General features: G+C 58.7%; 1 protein-coding gene across 4 annotated transcripts in view; it reads left to right on the forward strand.

Annotated features, from left to right (window-relative positions):
• The window catches only part of PTK7 (protein tyrosine kinase 7 (inactive)), a 40,361-nt gene extending 21,673 nt beyond the window's left edge, over nucleotides 1–18,688 (forward strand). For 3 of the 4 annotated variants that reach the window (XM_049833457.1, XM_049833456.1, XM_049833458.1), the window contains exons 2-20: nucleotides 4,850–5,143; nucleotides 5,668–5,770; nucleotides 6,235–6,425; nucleotides 7,197–7,344; nucleotides 8,343–8,473; nucleotides 8,743–9,009; nucleotides 9,215–9,348; nucleotides 9,759–9,894; nucleotides 10,028–10,147; nucleotides 10,317–10,466; nucleotides 10,744–10,894; nucleotides 11,251–11,378; nucleotides 11,655–11,858; nucleotides 15,861–16,016; nucleotides 16,200–16,432; nucleotides 17,004–17,084; nucleotides 17,171–17,322; nucleotides 17,400–17,578; nucleotides 17,792–18,688. In XM_049833457.1, coding sequence (XP_049689414.1) covers nucleotides 4,867–5,143; nucleotides 5,668–5,770; nucleotides 6,235–6,425; nucleotides 7,197–7,344; nucleotides 8,343–8,473; nucleotides 8,743–9,009; nucleotides 9,215–9,348; nucleotides 9,759–9,894; nucleotides 10,028–10,147; nucleotides 10,317–10,466; nucleotides 10,744–10,894; nucleotides 11,251–11,378; nucleotides 11,655–11,858; nucleotides 15,861–16,016; nucleotides 16,200–16,432; nucleotides 17,004–17,084; nucleotides 17,171–17,322; nucleotides 17,400–17,578; nucleotides 17,792–17,952 — 3,102 coding nt within the window. In that variant the 5' untranslated portion in view covers nucleotides 4,850–4,866 and the 3' untranslated portion in view covers nucleotides 17,953–18,688. Of the gene's footprint in view, nucleotides 1–4,849; nucleotides 5,144–5,275; nucleotides 5,543–5,667; nucleotides 5,771–6,234; nucleotides 6,426–7,196; nucleotides 7,345–8,342; nucleotides 8,474–8,742; nucleotides 9,010–9,214; nucleotides 9,349–9,758; nucleotides 9,895–10,027; nucleotides 10,148–10,316; nucleotides 10,467–10,743; nucleotides 10,895–11,250; nucleotides 11,379–11,654; nucleotides 11,859–15,860; nucleotides 16,017–16,199; nucleotides 16,433–17,003; nucleotides 17,085–17,170; nucleotides 17,323–17,399; nucleotides 17,579–17,791 lie in introns of those variants that run through there. The other variant, XM_049833459.1, reaches the window with a different exon arrangement.
• The last annotated feature ends 739 nt before the right edge of the window (nucleotides 18,689–19,427 follow it).

Raw genomic sequence — 19,427 nt, forward strand, 5'->3', positions numbered from 1 at the left:
CCGGCTTGCTTTCTTTCCTTCACAACTGCTGCTCGGTGCAAGTGCCCCGGGCAAGCCGCTAGCCAACTTGCCTGTGGCATCCCCGGCATGGCCGTAGGTGAGCGAGACGGCTGCGGAGACAGCAGGGATCCGGGGCTGCGCGGCAGCTGAAAGGCCTTGTGGTTGAGGCTGCATTCCCAAGCGATGTCGTTAGGCAAGGAGACAATGATTTTCGGATTGCTTCAAGATGTAGGCGACTCGGTCCGTCAGGCGGGGCGGGAGATGGGCCGCCTGGTCTCCCCGGCTTGCGCAGTCGCTCTGCGGCACCAAGATGAGGTTGAGCTACTTGGAGCGTCCCCAGGCGAGCGCTGGCTCGTGCGGGGCTGCTCGTATGTGACACACGAAACGACGGATGGAAAACCTGGCTCGGGTCGAGGCTTGGCTTGTAATGCTGCCTCGTGCCCTTGCAGCCTGAAAGATGACCGAGAAGGTTTGGGCTTGCTGCCGTGGCAGGGTCTCGCCAGGCAGCACCCGTGGTGCTCTCAGTTCTCTTGGTGCTGAGCACAGCCTGAGACGTGGCTGATCCCCCAGGGGCGAGTCCTGCCACCCCACGCGTTTTCCGGCTGCATCTCCGCGATTACAAAGCCCGGCGCTCCACGAAGGTCAAGCGGTCCGTGGGGTTCGTTGCCTGTTGTCCGGCTATCTCCACGGCACAGCGTGGGAGGACGGTGTCCAGCCTCAAGAGGTGAGCACTGAAACACACGGCTCGGCAGTTTGCTGCCATCTCCTTCCCCATGAGCCCTACAGTGTCTCTGTGCCTGGGATGGACCGAACCTGGTGCTGCCCAGGTGGGAACAGGGATGTGGGATCGCCCAAAACTTCAGCCCCGATTTCCCAGTGCTAGCCCCCAGCTCTGCCGTTTCTCCTTCAGACCCTTATTGCACTTCTGGTGCATTTTTGTGATGATGAAAACGGCAACGCCGACGTCTCTCGCTTTTCTAGCTCGGGAGAACGGCTCCAAACCAAAGCATTCCCAGGCTGTGCTGCAGCCTGCTGCCAAATCGCTGCCGTAATGCTGTGGCAGCATTCGATGGGGTTGGGGCTGGGGCTGCTTTGCCAGAGGCGTGGAGAGCCCTTTGCTCCCTGGCAAACTCATAGGATTGAAAACTCATTCTGCAGAGCTTTGGGCAGCAGTGACTAACCATGGGGTTGCTCACAAAGTCTGTCCTGGATGCGGCTTTCCTGGTTTTGTCAGCCCGAAATGCTCTGCACGTGTTCAGCCCGCCGTGGCCTTTGGAGGAGGCTGCGACGTCCGAGTCCTGGGGACATCCCAAGCCCGAAAAGTGAATTGGGATACACGTGGTAGAAATTCAGGCGGGCAACGCAGGTGTTGGTGTGAGTGTTTTTCCTGGGAAGCGGCTATTTGCCTCCTTAAATAAATGAAATTAATTTTGAGCAGGGGGATACCTCTGCATGAAGGATGCTGTGTTCCTGCCTTCGGATCTTTGCTATAAGCATGCCGTTGGGGCCGGGATGTGATCTGAGCCTCCTCTTCTCTCCGTCCTTGTGCGTCCTGTCCCCTCCCTGCAGATGATTTGCTCGGTGGCGTGTGGGAACGATACCCTGGGGACCTGTAGGTACCAGTGCAGCTTCCCTACACAGTTCGCTTAACCTTCCTCTATTACCTCAACAGGAGGGGTTTGTATTTCAATTAAATATCCTTTGGGCAAAACACCACTGGGTGTTTTCAAGTGCGCTGCATTTCAAATGTGTTTATCTAATCTGGCTGGAGCTTTCCTGAAAAGCTTTCTGTAGCCACAGTTGAAATGGTTTTAGGCCAGAAACATGTGTTTGAGGGTTTCTTTTTCTCCCAGTCGGGGATGGCTTGTGTCACATACATACGCAGAGAGTGGGTGTTTGCCAGCGCGCTCTTTTGGGACTGCTGCTTGGCGTTGGCTTTGCAGGACTGTGGCTGGCCCAGCTGGGTTCCTAGGGGAGAGCTCTGCACTGGCTTGGGCTTGCTAAGCCGACTTTCAACAAACTTGGTGTTGCTGGGTATTTTTGGGGGTGGCTCTCACTGAGGGAAGAGAAAAAAGTCAATTCTGCTTCTTTCAGCAGCTCCTAGCGATGCAGCCCGGCCCAGGTTAGCTCACGAAACCACAACAGAACCGTGCTGTCGTGAAGGTGTCCGGTCAGACCGAGCAGGGGTCACCTTTGCTCTCCACCGAGCGCTGCGAGAGCTCTCTCGTCCGCCAGCTCGGGCAGTTCTGGCAGCCTCCCGTGGCTAAGCCGTGCACGTGGCCCTGCCGCGCGGTGGTGCTGGGAGGTCCTCTAGGTCTTCATTCGGTTCAGGTGGTGACGTCTGTTGGCTTTATGCAGGTTTTACGCAAACTCTGGCATAATGGCATCCCAGACCATCTGCTTGGACAGCTTGCTTGAGCCTCTGTCCCAAAAGCCCAGATGAGATGGAGGGGATGCAGGAGCCCTGCTGACTGCAGCCGTTTGCTGGACCAGGGCTCTACAACTTTTATGGGCAAGTGCAGCACATCCCATCTCCGAACACCGGGCCCTGGTGCTCTGGATTGAGAGTACCGTGAAAAGCTGTGTCCAGCTCTGGGCTTCTGACGTTTTCCACCCCAAAATGCCTGGACCACATCTAGCTGCTTCCAGTCTTTCCTCGTAGCCCAGATCTGAGGTACGGTTGCGACAGTGGTTTCCAGCACGTGCAGCCAGTCCATCCAACGGCACCTTGGATGCTATTGTCAAAACAAAACACAAGTTTATGGCTCTTATTGCACTTCAACACTTACTTATCCCAGTTTACTTTGGCACTTGTGCTCGTGAGGCGTTCATCGCAGGGATCTCGCTTGAGCTGAAACGGTTGTGTCCGTTTCCCCAGGATGGAAGACAAGGACATAAACAGTTTCTCCTGTTTCACCGGGGAGCTGGATCCCGGTGTTTCCTGACACCTTGTAAAATCCCTGCTTCCCACGTGGACCTTGTGCCAAGCCTTCATCACGTCTCTTGTCCAAAGAGCCGTGTCCTCCTGCCCGGACGTGGGGGATGCTGAGGCAGCAGGATGCATGTGATGAGGCTGCTGAAGCTTTCAGCTGACCAGCGCTGAGCGAAATGCAATTTTGCTGGCAGCGATGGGGCAAAATCAGTTCTGCTGCTGTTTAGTGTTACGCTGCCAATGCTGACAATTTAATGCTAGAAGCACACCTAATTTAAGATATCGTGTCTTAATGGCCTACACCTTCAGAGAGAGGTGCCTCATCACTAGCTCCAGCACTAGCATGACTAGTAGACTGTGAAAGGTTTTGGGATGCTGAGACCCCAAGAAGAGAACTGATCCATCTCCTTCACGAGCTCTCCTAATGCACGCTGCCGCCTTGCGCGTGTTTTTGTACCGTACAGGTCTGGTTTGACGGACGTGCGCCTTGGTGCCCTGAAGCACATCTGTGGAAAAGGACAGACCCGGCTCCTGCAGGTTCAAACCTGAGTGGATTTGACTGTCCTGTTCCCCTTTGCTCACGTCTGTCTGTCCGTCCCAGCAGCCTGTTTTGGCGTGAGCCAAAGGGTGGCTGAGGTGTCCTATCAAATTGTGTCCCTTTACCAGGCTTTTACAGACACCGGACAGGAGGATGCGGCTGAGCCTCCAAGGAAGAACCGTCCTTCAGCTGGGCTTGGATCCTGCTCATGTAACTCATCCAGGCAACCACTTTCTGAAGCCGTTTTCCTTACAGCGGTGGGAGCGCACCGTTTTGACCACTTGCTTGTTTGCCTTTGTGAGAGATTGCTTCCAAGATGCTCGGAATCTGCCTGCCTTGGCCTCTTTCCCTGCAGAGCACGGTGCTGAGAACAGAGTCCACCAGCAGTCAGCGCGTGTTGAATTGCCCTTTGTCTGCTTTCCTTTCTGCGGCCAGCTGGTAACCGGAGCAGAGCGCCTGCATGGCTGGCTGTGGCCAGACAGCAGCCAGATTTAGGAATACGCCAGCACGGTCCCTTGGCCACGTCAGCCAATGCCTAGGAAAGCGCTGGCTGCTCTGTCCCCGCGACCCCGAGCTCTTGGGTGGGGGCTAGTGTGTGGAGGAGGATTCTTTGGCTTTTCCACCACTGCAGAGAGATGCTTCCAGCCTTCTAGAGCCACCCCATGGCCGGTATCAGACCCTGGGGTCAACCATTGCAATTTCTTGTTTCTGCTCCTACTTGCAAGCGGGGTGAGTCCCCAGCAGAAGCTTGGGGTGTCACTGCCGCGTCTCCTTGTGCTGTGCTCCAGCAGCTGCTGTGGTTATTCCCATGGGCAATCCTTGTTCCAGACCATTATTTTTTTTTCTGGGTAGTTTCTGAGGATGTGGAAGTGAGACAGAGACATGATCCCAAGGAGAGGAGCTTTGAGGAAAGCCTAGAAACAGTCTATGGGTGTTTCTGATCTGGGCCAATCTTGACGCATGGCTGGGACTTAGGATGCGTCCCAAAACAAAAAACAGGATGAGAGGAGCTCAAAGAACCATCCGAACTGCCCAGGAAGCTGCTTGCTCTCCAATGTCTTGGTGACTGACTTCTCGGCTCATACGCCACGAGACGTCTCTCTGTTCCGGCTGGAAGCGCGGCACTCGGCAGCGTGTCGGGGTCGCGGGAGCTCCCTCCCGTCGGAGCGACAGCCTTAAAGAGGCTGTGCTGGAATCTGAGCACAGATCTGTTTAAATTCCCCCACCGGTGCTTGTTTTTGGCAGATGTGCTTTGGGCGGCGTTTCTCCTAACGTGGCGGTATCAGCTGTCCGGAGGCCCTTGAGAACAGCACGTGCTTACCTACTCCCTTCTCCCCATCCCCATGCTCTAAACGTGCCCTTATTTTTCTGTCTTGCAGCTGTGGGGACTCGGGCAATGATCCATTTCACCAAGGAGCCGTACTCCCAGGATGCCCTGCACGGCCGCAGTGCCATTCTCCGCTGCGAGGTGGAGGATCCAGCGGACGTGGAATTTGAATGGCTGCAGAACGGGCTCCCCGTTCGGGACACGGAGCAGCGCTTCAAGGAAGGCAGCAACCTCCAGTTTGCCGCTGTCGATCGGCACCGGGATGCCGGGGATTTCCAGTGCGTGGCGAGGAACTTGCTCACCGGGGAGGAGGCTCGCACAACCAACGCGTCTTTCAATATCAAGTGTGAGTGTGGGGAGGGGGCAGCCAGGCACACGCCGCAGCCCGGTGCTGCCCACCGTGGACGGGGCAAAGCGCTCTCTTGGAAGGGGCTGAGACTGGAAACAGCTTTGCTAGGCCACCTGCTAACGCGTTTGGGGGCCGCGGTCAGACGGGGATCGGACGGCATGAACCGTGCAAGTAGGATTCCTCCCCAGCTACCGTGTCCTTCGTGCCCTCTAGGCCGCTTGTACCTTCTGATGTCCCCAAGGCTGTCGGAGATGCTTTCTCCTGCCACCTTCCCCATTTGTATATATGAAACGGGGATGTTACTGCACCAAGTGTGTCCTGAGCACTGCAGATCCTTTCAGAGCCCCTCTTATCCCTCAGAGAACAGCTACACGGGGCAACGTGGGGTGTTCGCAGGTTGGGTGTCCCTTTCCTCCGTGCTGGCGTCCTTGCTGCCCGCTCTGGTTATTACTGAGTCGGCATCCACCCGGGCTCTGTAGGTTTGGAGAGCCAGCTGGGTTCTTGGTTCTTTCATCCCGCAGGGATTGAGACAGGCAGTGTGGTGCTGAAGCAGCCGGCCAGCGTAGCCGAGATCCAGCCCTCCTCCGCAGTGGTGCTGCGGTGTCACATCGACGGCCACCCGCGGTAAGGGTCGCTTCCCGCGGAACGGACCCTGCCGGGGGTCCCCCTGCACCTCCGCTGCATGCTCTTCCCCTCTTTCTCTCTCTCCGTCTCTCTCTCCTCTCTCCCGCCGAGGATTCAGTAGAGTCTAGGGAAGGCGAAAGGCAGGATTGAGCCTGCGGCTGAGCACCGGGGGAGAAGGCAAACGGCTTCCTCGGAGCCGCGTAGCGAGGAGCACAGTAAGGACGGGCTGTCACAGTCCGGTCGCTGAGCTGCTTGGTGTGCTGCGGTCACTCTCCGTCGCTTTCCAGTCATGTCCCGTCCACTTGGCTGCATGTCTCATGGCTTCGTGTCCGTGTCGGGGCCAGCGGCGGGGACGGAGAGCCAGGGAAACGGGCCATCTCTGGGCTGTCTCCTCCGCACATGTGCTCTCTGGGGAGCCCTGCCGCTGTCCCGCACCCGGTCACCCTCTCGCCCCTGTCTCGCAGCCCCACGTGGCAGTGGTTTCGGGACGGTACGCCTCTCCCCAACGGCCGCAGCACCTACTCCGTCAGCAACAAGGAGCGAACGCTGACCCTGCAGAGCGCCAGCCCCGACGACAACGGTCTCTACTACTGCTGTGCCCGCAGTGCCGTCGGCTTCGTCTGCAGCCAGAACAACTTCACGCTGAATATCATCGGTGAGTTTGCGTCCCGGCCGCTGGGGGCTGGGGGGGGCTCGGCTGTTTTACTGCTCTGCTAACAGCCTCCCCCCTGCTGCAGGGCAGGAGCCAGGCTAGATAGAATCATGTAGGTTGGAAAAGACCTTCAAGATCGTCGAGTGCCAACCATCAACCGTGCCCACTAAACCATGTCCTGGAAGTGTCAGGCTGGTGTGACTTTCTCTGTGCGAAGCCTCTGGCCGGAGACAGGCCTGACGCACTTGGCCGGGTTCGAACCCTGCCCCGTCTGCGGGTGTTAATCTGCCCCTGCTTCCTTCTGGAGCAGGTCTATGCCGTCGTCTCCGGTACCGGAGTACCAGGGTCCTCCCTCCTTCAACAAGGTTTGGACCCCGGAGGCTGTAGGTGCTGCCGGTTTGGCTAAGACCGGTGCCACCGTGGTGCCGCGTGGGTGAGACACCCCGCCGGCCTTTGGAGGCAAGGAGATGTTGACCTTAGAGAGGTATTTGGAATCGGACAAGGGAATTTGCAGTCCAGTGACAGGTTTGATCCGTTCGCTAGGAGCCCAGGGTGCTCAGGGCCTTGCCGTGGAAGCAGAAAGGGCTTTCCTCAGAGCAGCTACCGCCCGCAGACCTGGGCCACAGCCGTGCTGCCACGTCTGCCTCCTTCGGGCTCGCAGGGTGCGACCCCCTCTTTTCTTTGAGTTTCCCCCCAGAGCAATGGTGAAGGGATAGATACCGCAGGCGGCTCTGCTCTTCTCTTCTCACCCTCCTGTGGTCTCTGCCATTGCAGACGAGAGCTTTCCTCAGGCGGTGATCGTCCCACAGGACCTCATCGTGACCAAGAACGAAGAGGCCATGTTCGACTGCCAGTTTGCGGCCGTGCCCCCTCCCACGCAGGAGTGGCTCTTTGAAGACAGCCCCATCACCAACAGATCCAAGTAATAGGGACCCCGGCGATGTGGGTAGGGCTGGGAGGAGAGGGGACACCGTTTCGTCCAGAGAGAGGCCAAACCCTGGCCGTGCCCGAGGGCAAGCGTTCGGCGTCAGGCCGGCCGTTGGGATCGGTTTCTCATCTTGGCTGGCTTGGGTTTAGCAGGGCCTCGGTACTTGTGCGTGGCTTTTATCTGCACAGGGCTCAGCAAGCAGTTTGTCCTCAACCGGGCCTGTGGGGCTGTCGCTCCTAGGTGCCCACGCATGATGATCCCCAGAGCTGGGGATGTCTGCCAGCCCCAGACATCCGTGTGTGGTGATTTTGTGGAGCCAGGGACACCTCAAGCCCCAGACACCCACGTAGGACAATTCCCAGAGTCAGGGACGTGTCCCAGTACCAGATGCCCACAGGTGTTGATCCCCAGCCTCAGGGACACCTCCCAGCCCCCAACATCTGCACGGCGATCGCTGGCCCCACGGCTGTCTCGCACCTCCAGATACCCGTTTGTGGTGATCCCCAGAGCCAGGAATGTTTGTGAACCGCCCCCCCCCAGACACCTACTCATGGGGCGAACCCCAGAGATGGGGACATCTCCCAGCCCAGGCTGCCCGAGGAGGGTGATGCTGGAGCCTGGCAAGGCAAGAGGAGCTGTCTGGGTGCCAGATGCCCAGTGGCCCGGCAGCTCCCGGGGCACCATCTCTTGCCAACCCCCCTCGTGGCTTGCGCCAGCTTTCAGAGCTGGCCCAGCCTGGTGACCCATCTTTTGGTGGGAGCCAGCACTTCTCCGAGAAAAGAGAATTCCCTGAGCTCATTTCCCCCACGAAGCGCGTGTCCCGCCGTCTCCTCGTTTATGTGTGCGGCTCCCCTCGCGCTTGGGAAGCTTTGCCTCGGTCCAAAGTTCTCCCTTTCGGTTCCGCGGGCTCACGTAGGACATCCCGGGGTCGTGGCTCTGGCCCACGTCCCGCAGAGATGCCCGCTGAGCCTTGCTTCTCCCCACGTGCCCAGGACCACCGTGTTCGCCAACGGCTCCCTGCTGATCACCCAGGTGAGGGCTCGCAGCACCGGCGTCTATAAGTGCGTTGGCCGTGGGCAGAGGGGGAAAGCTCTGGTGCTGAAGGCGACTCTACGGCTAGCAGGTGAGGTCCTGGGGCTGGTGGCAGGGCGGGCAGCGGGTCCCAGAGTTGCGGTGTCGCTCTGGAGCGACGTGACGATATAGCAATGGGTCAGAAGTGCTTGGTTTAATCTGTGAAATGGCTCATCCTTGCCGCCTGGATGAGGGGGGCAAACAGAGCTGGTGAGCTCTCTCAGCACCTCGGCTGGTGCCGCCCGTGGGGACGATGAGGCTGGTGGGTTGGCTACGTGTTCCTGCCCTGTTTGAGCCCCGCTGTCTTATCGCTCCTCTCAGAGATCGAAGAAATGGCCCCCTTCTCCCCGAAGGTGTTGACGGCGAACCAGGGGCACCGGGTGGCCTGCGTTGCCCCGCGAGGCGTACCCACGCCCCAAGTGTGGTGGGAGAGGAACCAGGAACGAGTTCCCACTGCTGGCAGGGTGCACCAAGAGGCAGAGCAGCTCGTTTTCACCAGTATCACCGAGACGGATGCGGGGACCTACACGTGCCACGCTGCCAACAAGGCTGGAGAGAAGAAGCAGGAACTGAGCATCACTGTGGCTAGTAGGCAGCTTTCCAAGAAGGGCTGGGAGCGGAGAAAGGGGCTGGATAGAGGGTTGGGGTGAGCTGGGGCGGGATGGCGCATCGCCTCGTTGATACGGAGAGGCACATCTCTCCTGGCTGGCTGCACGCTGCCTGTCTGCTCTGCCCTGCTGCTGGCCAGAGAGGCGGTGAGCGGCCCCGTGTAACCCCTTGCCTCCGTGCCCAGCGGTACCCAAATGGGTGGAGATGCCCAAGGACAGCCAGCTGGAGGAGAGCAAGCCAGGATACCTGCACTGCCTCAGCAAGGCCTCCCTGAAACCCACCGTCACCTGGTACCGCAACGGCGTCTCCATCTCTGAGGTGAGGCGATGGGGCAAGCCCCTGCTGCTCACGGGCACTTCGGCCAGGTACCTGCTCAGCTCCTTCCTCTACTGCTGCTGTTTCTTGCCTTGCTCCTAGGCCCAGCATCCCTGTCACCCCCACTCTGGCCATGTTCCTGGCACCATCTCCCTCCTCCTGGTGTACGGGTGCACGACTGGCTGTCTCTAGCCGCTTGGCTGGGAGCCAGCCCTCCGCTTTTGGGGCAGTGACGAGAGAGGTGTCACTGCAGCTTGCCTCAATTCTCCACGTGGGTCTCAGCAGGGCTGTGTTTTATCTGAGGCTTGGTGCGGGCTTGTGGGAACGTCAGGAGTGCCACAGGCAAAGTCTGAGCCCAGGGCTGGTGACAATGTCATTTCTGCCCCGCTCCCTCCCTCCTTCCCTCTGGGCAGGACTCACGGTTTGAGATCTCCGAGAACGGGACGCTGCGCATCAACAATGTGGAGGTGTACGACGGGACCACGTACAAGTGCGTGAGCAGCACGCCAGCAGGCAGCATCGAGGGATACGCACGGGTGCACGTGCTAGGTATGCTGCCAAGAACTCCGCATCCTCCCCTTTTGGGGAGCTCTTTTGCCTGGCAGGGTGCAGGCAACGATACCCCGAGCTCTGGTGCTTTCTGCGGCTCAGGGGGCCTTAACAGCACCTCTGTCCTTTGCAGAGAAGCTGAAGTTCACCCCGCCGCCCCAGCCGCTGCAGTGCATGGAGTTTGATAAGGAGGTTACAGTGTCCTGCTCGGCCACTGGCCGGGAAAAACCCACCATCCAGTGGACTAAAACAGGTAAGCGGGGTGGGGGTCGACTTGGATGCAGTATGTCTGCTTCTGACCTGGGGCCCCAGGACCTTTGCGTTGACCCACGTCCAACGCGGGTGAAGCGGCGGTTCTGCGGCTGCCTGGTGGCCCAGTGCTCCCTGCGTCACTGCTGCATCCCTCTTCTTGCGTCCTGCAGACGGGAGCAGCCTGCCATCCCACGTCAGTCACAATGCCGGCATCTTGTCCTTCCACAAGGTGAGCAGGAGCGACTCGGGGAACTACACGTGCATCGCCTCCAACAGCCCGCAAGGCGAGATCCGTGCCACCGTGCAGCTCGTGGTCGCAGGTGAGGGCTCTGTGGCGGGCAGGTGGGTTTCCCGCTGCGCTGGCCTTGCAGTGGGTTTGCCTGGGTGGCAGCCCACCGGCATGCCCCGGCAGAGAGAGAAATGTCTGGCCTGACCCCGAATTCTGCCCCGTGGCACTCGAGTGTCTGGTCTGTCAGTGCTTTGCAAACAGCCCAAGAGGGCATGTGCCGCGGAGCCAGCGCCGGCCCCGCTCCCTTGTGGGAGCTGAGCATCGTTCCCAGAAGCTGACAGCGTTCGTGTCGGCCTCTCTGCTTTCAGTTTACGTCACCTTCAAGCTAGAGCCAGAGCCCACGACGGTGTACCAGGGGCACACAGCCATGTTCCAGTGCCAGGCAGAGGGAGACCCCATGCCGCACATCCAGTGGAAAGGGAAGGACAAGATTTTGGATCCCGGCAAGCTGCTGCCCAGGTACACAGCCTCCATTCCAAACCGAAACGTGGCGCAGCGTGGCGTTCCCCGTGCCTACCCAGCACGCGGGCGCCGATGGTGCGGTCTCGGGTTCCCAGCTCGGGGGGGGCACACAGTCGGTTGTCTCCGTGTCCCAGGCCCTGGACTCTCCCGGCCTCGGGGTTCCCTTTTCTGCCACAGCCTGCCAAGCTGCAGCTGAGCTTGCGACCGTTTGCTCTTGAGCCTTGCACAGCCTGAGATTCGGGACGATTGCGCTGGGGACGCGGGGCTGAGGCACCCTGGGAAGATGGGGTTGCAGGTACCCCAAGCCTGCCTCTGCCCTCTGGTGCTTGCAAAGGGCTCTGTGTGGTTGGCAGGATTCAGATCATGCCCAACGGCTCCCTGGTGATTTATGACGTCACCGCCGAGGACTCTGGAAAATACACCTGTATCGCCGGCAACAGCTGCAACATCAAGCACCGCGAGGCCTTCCTATACGTCGTAGGTAAGGGAGGTGCCCGACGTCGGGACGTGGCCTCCTGGTGTCCCCAGCAGCTCTAGGCTCTGCTTCTGGCCCCACCGGTGGGTCGTGCCTGCTAGGGAGTCACGGCAGCGTCCCCATCGGGATGCGACACGGCGTGCCGCGGCTGGACGAGGAGGTGGCCGCAGCAGCGGCGGGGTGGGGGGTGGGGGGGCTTTTCTCATTCCACCAGCCCATCCCTGGGCAGGATTTGGGAAATCCCTCCGCACCCTCATGGGTTTGGTGCTTTCTGCCCCACAGACAAGCCGGCAGCGGAAGAGGATGAGGGACCTGGCAGCCACACACCCTACAAGATGATCCAGACCATTGGGCTTTCGGTGGGGGCGGCTGTTGCCTACATCATTATCGTGCTGGGGCTGATGTTCTACTGTAAGAAGCGGAGAAAAGCCAAGAGGCTGAAGAAGCACCCGGAGGGCGAGGAGCCTGAAATGGAGTGTCTGAATGGTGAGGCCGGCACTTCTGGGGGTGCGGGGCTTCGCTGCTGGCCCATTACCCCTGGGCTGGAGGGGCTGAGGGACGGGGAGCTCCCAGGGAGCAGGGGACTTCTCTTTACCCTGGGAGTCTCTTGCTTTTGGTTTTGGCTACGGCTGGTGGCAGAGACCCGCTGCCAGGTGAGCAATAGGCAGTTAGTGTGGAACCTGCATCCCAGCCCCACGTTGTGGCCGGCCTCTGTCTGCTGAGTTACGTATCGCTCCCACTTCCCAGCACCCGTACGTGGCATCCCATACACCCTTTGCGAAGGGGACAGGGGTATCCCTATTGCAATGTAATGAAATAGTAGTATTCTTCCAGCCCGTTCCAATCGCAGTTCAGCAGCTCCTGGTGCTAACGGGAAGACTTTTCACTGAACAGCCCTGAACTCTGCTGTGAACTCACCCTGTTATCTCTGAAACCCATATAAGCTTTGAGCATCTACGGCATCCTCCAGCAAGGACTCCTGGAGCACAAAACTCTCTCTTTGCTTTCCAAGCTTGTCACCTATCAGCTCTGCGCTGGAACACACAGCTCTTCTGTACGTCTGATTGTTTCCCGCGAGCGCCTTTTCTGGTCGCGCTGTCGCCTTTCTGAGATGGGGAGCCCCAGGCAGGACTTGGTGCGTCCAGCTTTGCCGAGGGACACAGCTGGGCTCTGTCCTGTTCCCGGCTGTGCCACGGGCTTCGGTTCCCTGTCCGCAGAGCTCGCTCCGGAGAGAGAGCAGGCAGCTCGGGGCTGAGCCCGCCACTGTGGATGGGACACTGGGGTTGCTTTCCCCAGCCCTCACGTTTTATTTCTGGCTGCACCTCCCAGTGCTCCGTGTCCCTCTGCAGCTGGCCACAGCTGGCCTGTACCTTTGCTGCTACCTTTGCAAAGCTACCTTTGCTAAGTTGGCGGCTTTGGCAAACCGCTGCCGGCAGCAGCCCTTCCACGTCGGCAGCGTGTTGTACTACCCTGCTGCCTACTTTCCGTGTGTCCGTTGGAGGATGTTCCCTCCGGTCCTGCGGCAGCCGAGCTGCTTTTTAACAGCTGTTTCCGTGAGACCCTGCAAAATCCCCGCAAATAGACTAAACTGGGTCCCCACTGTGCATGAGCTACATGACTCCTTCGGTGAACCCGAGATCTCTGAGGCATCGTTTTCATTTCCAAAAGCTGTTTCAGCTCTTTTTTCCTGACGTCATGGTTGTCCTTGCCTCACTGATACCAGTGAGGACTTGTGAGTGATGGGGTGCAGTTGAGCGTGCTGCCCTTATAATTCCCTGGATCTGCCCCCACACTGTAAATGCAGCCATCGTGCTTCCCCCTCCCGGTTTTCCGGCACACAGCCGCGTCCTGATGGCGTGGGGGTTGCTGTGAGGTCCTGGCAAAACATCCCTGCTGGGTTTGTCTCCTGTTTTTCCTCTTGTATTGGTACTTTGAACAGAGCCAAACCTCCGGAAGAGAAGTCTGGCTGTGGGGGAACCTCCTGGGAGCAGGGATGCAGAAGCATCTCTGCAGCTTTGTGCTCTGCTGCTGTCGCCACTGTGAGCTCTTCTGTGGACAAGTCGTAGGCAGCTCACCTGGTGCCGACAGGCTCCGGCCAGCATCCTCTTCCTGGGAAAGGATTTGTTCTAATCTTTTTTTTGAGGTGGTCTCAGATTTTTATTTTGGCCTGTGTTTATTATATTTTTCTTTTTATTCTGCCAGACTTTGCCTCTTGTTATCCCCTTCATTTGGAACCAGTTTAGCTGTCAGAGATGCATCCTCACTGCTACAAGCAGACCCAGCTGCCCAGACGTCTACACTCCTTTTTGGTACTTCCATAGCCTCTCTGGAGAAGTGGTTTGCGTTTGCTGTCAGCTCCAGTGGAGTCACCCCCTTCACCATGGTCTTCAAAGATCTGGCTCTTTTCCTCCTTTTGACGTGGTCCCTCTTTAGCTGGGTGACCTGAAGTATCTCAGCACCTAACCCGATGACAAGTACTCCCTGGCTGGCCACCAGCTGACTTTTCCAGTGCCCTCAGGATCCAGACAGATTTGACCTTCCTATGGATTTGCAGTGGATCCTTCCTATGGATTTCCTATGGATCGATGCACTCCGAACAAGTCGGTCACCTTCCAAGGTCACGTCCTCGGTGCGCCACATCCTCCGTAACAAGGGTGCTTGCTCTCAGTGTCCCTCTGTCTGACTGTGCTGCTTTCTCTGGGTGAATAAAGACATAGCATTTGGGGAGGTTAACGGCTGCGGGGACCGAGGGGAGCATTTGATTTCTGTGTTGGCACGTGCTAATTTCTCCAGGGCAGCGTGGCTGCGTCTCTTTCTCCAGGAGATGCTCAGGTGTTGCAGGCAGGTGGGCAAAGCAGGCAGCTCCTCTACACTTGGTTCCCCTCTGGACACGTAAATTAAGCTTCCTGTTCATTTTCGCGGTCCCTTTTGTTATTGACTGTCTTGTCAAAGCTCTGTGAAACACGGGGATGTCTGTTCTCAAAAGCGTCTGTCGTTGCTGCCCGCTGGTGCTGTCTCTCAGTGGCAGCATACTCGCTCTGCAGCCTTTGGTGTTTTCTTGGCACAGTTGCAGCGGTCGTCTTGTATTATCCTCTTGGCTTCAAGCTTGTAGTCTTGAGACACCATCAGTCATGAGTGCAGACAGCGCAGGGTCAAACAGTCTTGCTAATAATTAGCATAAAAACAGGGAGAGCGTAAGTAGCATCACGCTTTGATTCACAGGGTAGGTGGCGGGTTTTCACCGTCGTCTTCTGCAAATGTTACCCCAGCGTGTGAGAGAGGACGGCTGTCAGTAGCTTAAGTCCACCTATCTCAGCTCCAAGCCTACCTCTGGCAAAGCCACAGTCCCTGTCGTCGTGGCCAGACCTGCTCAGGATGTGCTGGTGGGCTGGTACCTCTCTCGTACGCGTTCGTTGGAAGCGTGCACGTACGCACGCTGCTGTACGATACCCCTTGATGGAAATTACGGGCAGTGGGATTCCTGTTGGAGTTGCCTCGTGTTGGGTCAAGTCTTAACGTTGTGATTAAATCCTTTTGCGTGGCCGGGTGTTTCCTTAACGCTTGCTCCTGGACTAGCTGAAGTGGAGCGTGCACAGTGATGCAGGGTGATGCTGCACGTGCGGCAGCCACCTTAGCTCAGTGCCGTGCCCCGCTTTACGTTCAAACTCCTGCCTTCAGCTTACGGGAAGCACCGCTTCCTAGTGCCAAGTCCGATCCAAGCGGTCAATGCATTCAAAAGTCAAGGTTTGCTATCTGTACAGTCTTTTCCCCTACAAGCTGCCGGGAAAATGCAGGGTTCTCTACTTTCTTAAGGCAATAACGTTCTGTCCTGTTCGTTGGCTTCTGTTCGTGCCAGGGAAATTTCTAGCGGAGTTCCTGAGCAGAAAGCTTGCTGGGGTTGATTGCAAGGACGGTGCTCCCTGCTTGAACCCAGGCAGCGAAGGAAACTCCAGGCTGATCTGGTCTGACGGGTTCGAGGTTACCAAGGACGTGAGCATTGCTGGCTTGCTGGGAAGTGAGCAGGAGCAGGGGAGTCGGGCTGGAGCAGCTAATGCCAGAAGGTCGCTTGGGCTTAATAGCGAGCAGGGTCATCTCTGCGCTATCGCTTGCCTCACGCGTCCAGTCTCCTGCTGCTGTTCCGCAGAGTTTTGTCAATGGTGGTTTGGATGTAGCCAGCGCTTCGGGATGACCAAGTGGCATGGGATGGACGAGGCCAGATGGGTCTGGTTACCTCTGGGACCAAAGCCATTGCTCAGCGTCTGATTTCAAGGGTGGCTGCAGGGCTGCCAGGGATGGGGCCAGACGTGAGCCCGGAGAGGGAACAACTGTGCGGAGGCCGCTCTGTTGCCTGGGGTTAGACGTCAAGCTGGGGTGCTTGCAGCCAGTCGTGGGTGCTCGGAGCGTCAGCCCCAGAAGGGGCCGATCCTTAGCGTGACGTTCTCCGCGCAGCCTGGCGGGATGCTGAAGCCGTTTACGCTTCCCTTGCAGGTGGTACTTTGCTGCAGAATGGGCAGATGACAGCAGAGATCCAGGAAGAAGTGGCCTTGACCAACCTGGGCGGCAGCTCCGGGGCCAGCAAGCGGCACAGCGCTGCCGACAAGATGCACTTTCCACGTTCCAACCTGCAGACAATCACAACCCTGGGTACGCTGGGACAGCCTGGCCCTGACCCCGCTCCGGCAGGAAACCTGTGGCTGAAAACCCAGCGTGTCCTAGCCAGAAAATTGGATGTGCTGGGGTACAGAGGGCCCCGCAGCCCCCGGGCTGTCAAATACATACGCTGTCTTAACGTATGCTGCCTTCCCATGTGCTGCTCTACGCTTCCAGGTAGGGGGGAGTTTGGCGAAGTGTTCCTGGCCAAGGCAAAAGGCGCGGAGGATGGCGAGGGTGAAGCACTGGTCCTGGTGAAGAGCTTGCAGACGAGGGACGAGCAGCTGCAGCTGGATTTTCGGAGAGAAGCCGAGATGTTCGGCAAGCTGAACCACTCCAACGTGGTGCGGCTGCTGGGGCTGTGCCGCGAGGCAGAGCCGCACTACATGGTCCTGGAGTACGTGGACTTGGTAAGGGCTCTGCCAGCGGCGCCCGCAGCGAGGAGGAGGAGGAGGAGGAGGAGGCGGAGGATGGGTGGACAGTGGGCATGGGACCTGCAAGTGTGGCACGGTCCAGGCTGGCAGCACAGAGCAAGCAAGGTGTAGCGAGACCAGGCTGAGTTTACCACTGTTCCCAACACGTGGAGGAACCTCAAGGGGAATGGGGGGGGGAGGTCTCCTGCAAGACCTGGAGCTGACTTTATCCTTTCCCACATCCTCCTGATTTCTGGTTTATGTCCAGGACTCCACTAAGTTAAGCTATGGGACTCCGTGCTGCAGAATGGCTGCGAATGCTAAGGGCTGCTAGGGGGAGCCTGGGAGTTGATGGGAGAGAAATCAGTTTGGGACATGAAAAACGTCCTGAAAACTGCTTATCTTAGCCAGTCGAGGCCCAGAAGTGAGATACCGGCTTGCCCTGCAGGGCAGGGACCAGGAGGGCAGGTGGGGGACTATGGAGCTGTGCTCCACCTGGGCACAGCGGGGACCGGTGCGGCTGGCAGCACGGAGAAGTGCTGCCTCTGAGTTGCTGTCTGTCTCCCAGGGGGACCTGAAGCAGTTCCTGAGGATCTCCAAGAGCAAGGATGAGTCTCTGAAGCCGCAGCCCCTCACTACCAAACATAAGGTGATAGCGCAGCTTTGGAAGCGCTGTGGGGCTTGGGGACCCCCGAGGAAGGCGGCCGGTGGCTGACATCTCCCTTGGGGGGTCAGGTGTCTCTCTGCACGCAGGTGGCCCTGGGCATGGAGCATCTTTCCAACGGCAGGTTCGTGCACCGGGATTTGGCAGCCAGGAACTGCCTGGTCAGTGCCCAGCGGCAGGTCAAGGTCTCATCCCTGAGCCTCAGCAAAGACGTGTACAACAGGTCAGCTGGGAGCCTGGCAGGGGAAGGGGAGGGAACGGGATGGCACCAGTCTCATCGCCTGCCCGTCCTGCCCGCAGCGAGTACTACCACTTTCGCCAAGCCTGGATCCCGCTGCGCTGGATGCCGCCTGAAGCCGTGCTGGAGGACGAGTTCTCCACCAAGTCAGACGTGTGGTCCTTTGGGGTGCTCATGTGGGAGGTCTTCACGCACGGGGAGATGCCCTACACCCCGCTGGCGGACGACGAGGTCCTAGCAGGTATGTGGACTACCTCGTGCCGTCCCTGGCGTTGTAGCCCGCATCCTTTTCTTGTGGTAGAAGGAAGGGGCTGGGTGACGTCCCCCCTCTCTCGACACGGCGCTGGTCTGGCTGGGGAGAGGCCGTTCCAGCCCGCGTGGAGAGATGCTGCCCACGAAGAGGATCGCATCTCTCCCCCAACGGCCCCCCTCCGGACTTTTGCTTTCGCGCCAGGTCTGCAGTCGGGAAAGACGAAGCTCCCGCAGCCCGAGGGTTGCCCTTCTCGCCTCGCCAAGCTGATGCAGCGCTGTTGGGCCCCCAGCCCTAAGGATCGACCCTCCTTCAGCGAGCTTGCCACCGCCCTTGGGGACAGCCCAGCCGACAGCAAAGCCTGAGCATCCCGGCCCTCGCCGGGGAAGGACGCGGCGCGGGGGCGGACGGGGGTCCTGTAGGCGCCCGGGGAGCCCCCGGCGCTCCTTACGGCCCCTTTGCTGAGCCTGACCCCGACGCGCCAGCGAGCGGCTCGGCACCAGCAGCTGCTGGACTCAAAGCACAAGCCAGTGTGTCCCCCCAGTCTCCCCCACCCACCCCTGTCCTCCACGGGTCCCAAAAGAACAGCCCTCGCTGCCTCTTGCTCTCCGCCTGCCCAGCCCGGAGCCTTTGGGCTGCTGGCGTGGATGGAACGCAGCTCTTCCCTCTCCCAGTAAAGAGCTGGGCTCCAGTACCAGGCTCTCCATCCCCGCTCGCCACACGCATATCTGCTGGCCCGGCCCGGCCGCTCTCTCCGTCCGTCTGTGCTAGGTATGCCTGGCTCTCCCGCGCCCCACGGGTACCGGCCAGCCAGCAGGAACACAAAAGTGCCTGGCATATGAAGGAGCTCACTACCTTTCCCAACTACCCTGTGCCTTTTGGTTTGTTTTTTTTTTTTTTTTGTACAACGACTCTGGGCAGTACCCCCTCTTTCCCTCTTCCAGAGTGCCGACTCCTCCCTAACATAGTATTTCTGTTACTGGAATGCAGCCTAGAGTGGGTTAGTTTGTTTGCTTGAGCGGAGGGTACCGCAGCCAAGAAGGGTTGGGTTTTGTTGGGTTTTTATGTGCTGCTCTCAATAAAGAAGGCTTTTTTTTTGTTTGGTTTTTTTTTTTTTTTTTTTTTTTTCTTGGTCTTTGTAAGATGCTGCTGTCAGATGGCTGTTTGACTGTTTTCTTCCACTTGGTTCCTGGGAAGGGTTGGAGGCCGGTTGCTCAGGCATCTGTCTCCTGTGTTTAACCCTTTTGCCCCCTTCCCAGCTGGATCCGAGATGTCATTCCCAGCCTGTCGTGGCGTGCCCTGAGGGAGCGCTTTGCCTCAGCGCTTGCTGTCTCTCTGGGCAGGCGTGTTTTGCTCTGCAAGAGGGACGTGCGTCTCAAGAAAAAAAAAAGTCCCTCTCAGATGCCCTGCAAGGAACCACATATGGACACTGTGACAGGCTCCCCCCCCCCAGTTCAGGTAGCCAAGCTTTCCCAGCGACTTTTCTGCTTTGTTAATTGGGTTTGTGCACCCACCCCTGTGGCAGCTTTGCAGCCAGCGCGAGGTTGCGTTTTCGCACGGGAGATTTTCAGCTGCTGCTTCTGCCAGACCTGGATGGGGATACTGGGGGCGGAATCCCGCTTTCGGATGCGGACTGCAGCCCCCTCCCCTGCGTCAATGGTCCTGAGCAATGGCAGGGTCCTGCCAGTCTTTTCCTGGGGAAGACGGGGTGGGCCGATGATTTACAAGAAGCCCCAGTCTCCGCAGCGTGAACGTGAGCCGAGCCAGCACGGGGTCGGTCTTTTCCCTTGGATCCAGAGTGGGATGCTGTGGGTTTGGCCAAGGTGCAGACCAGCAGTTT

Source organism: Accipiter gentilis, chromosome 30 (genome assembly GCF_929443795.1).
Source record: "Accipiter gentilis chromosome 30, bAccGen1.1, whole genome shotgun sequence".
Lineage (NCBI taxonomy): Eukaryota > Metazoa > Chordata > Aves > Accipitriformes > Accipitridae > Astur > Astur gentilis.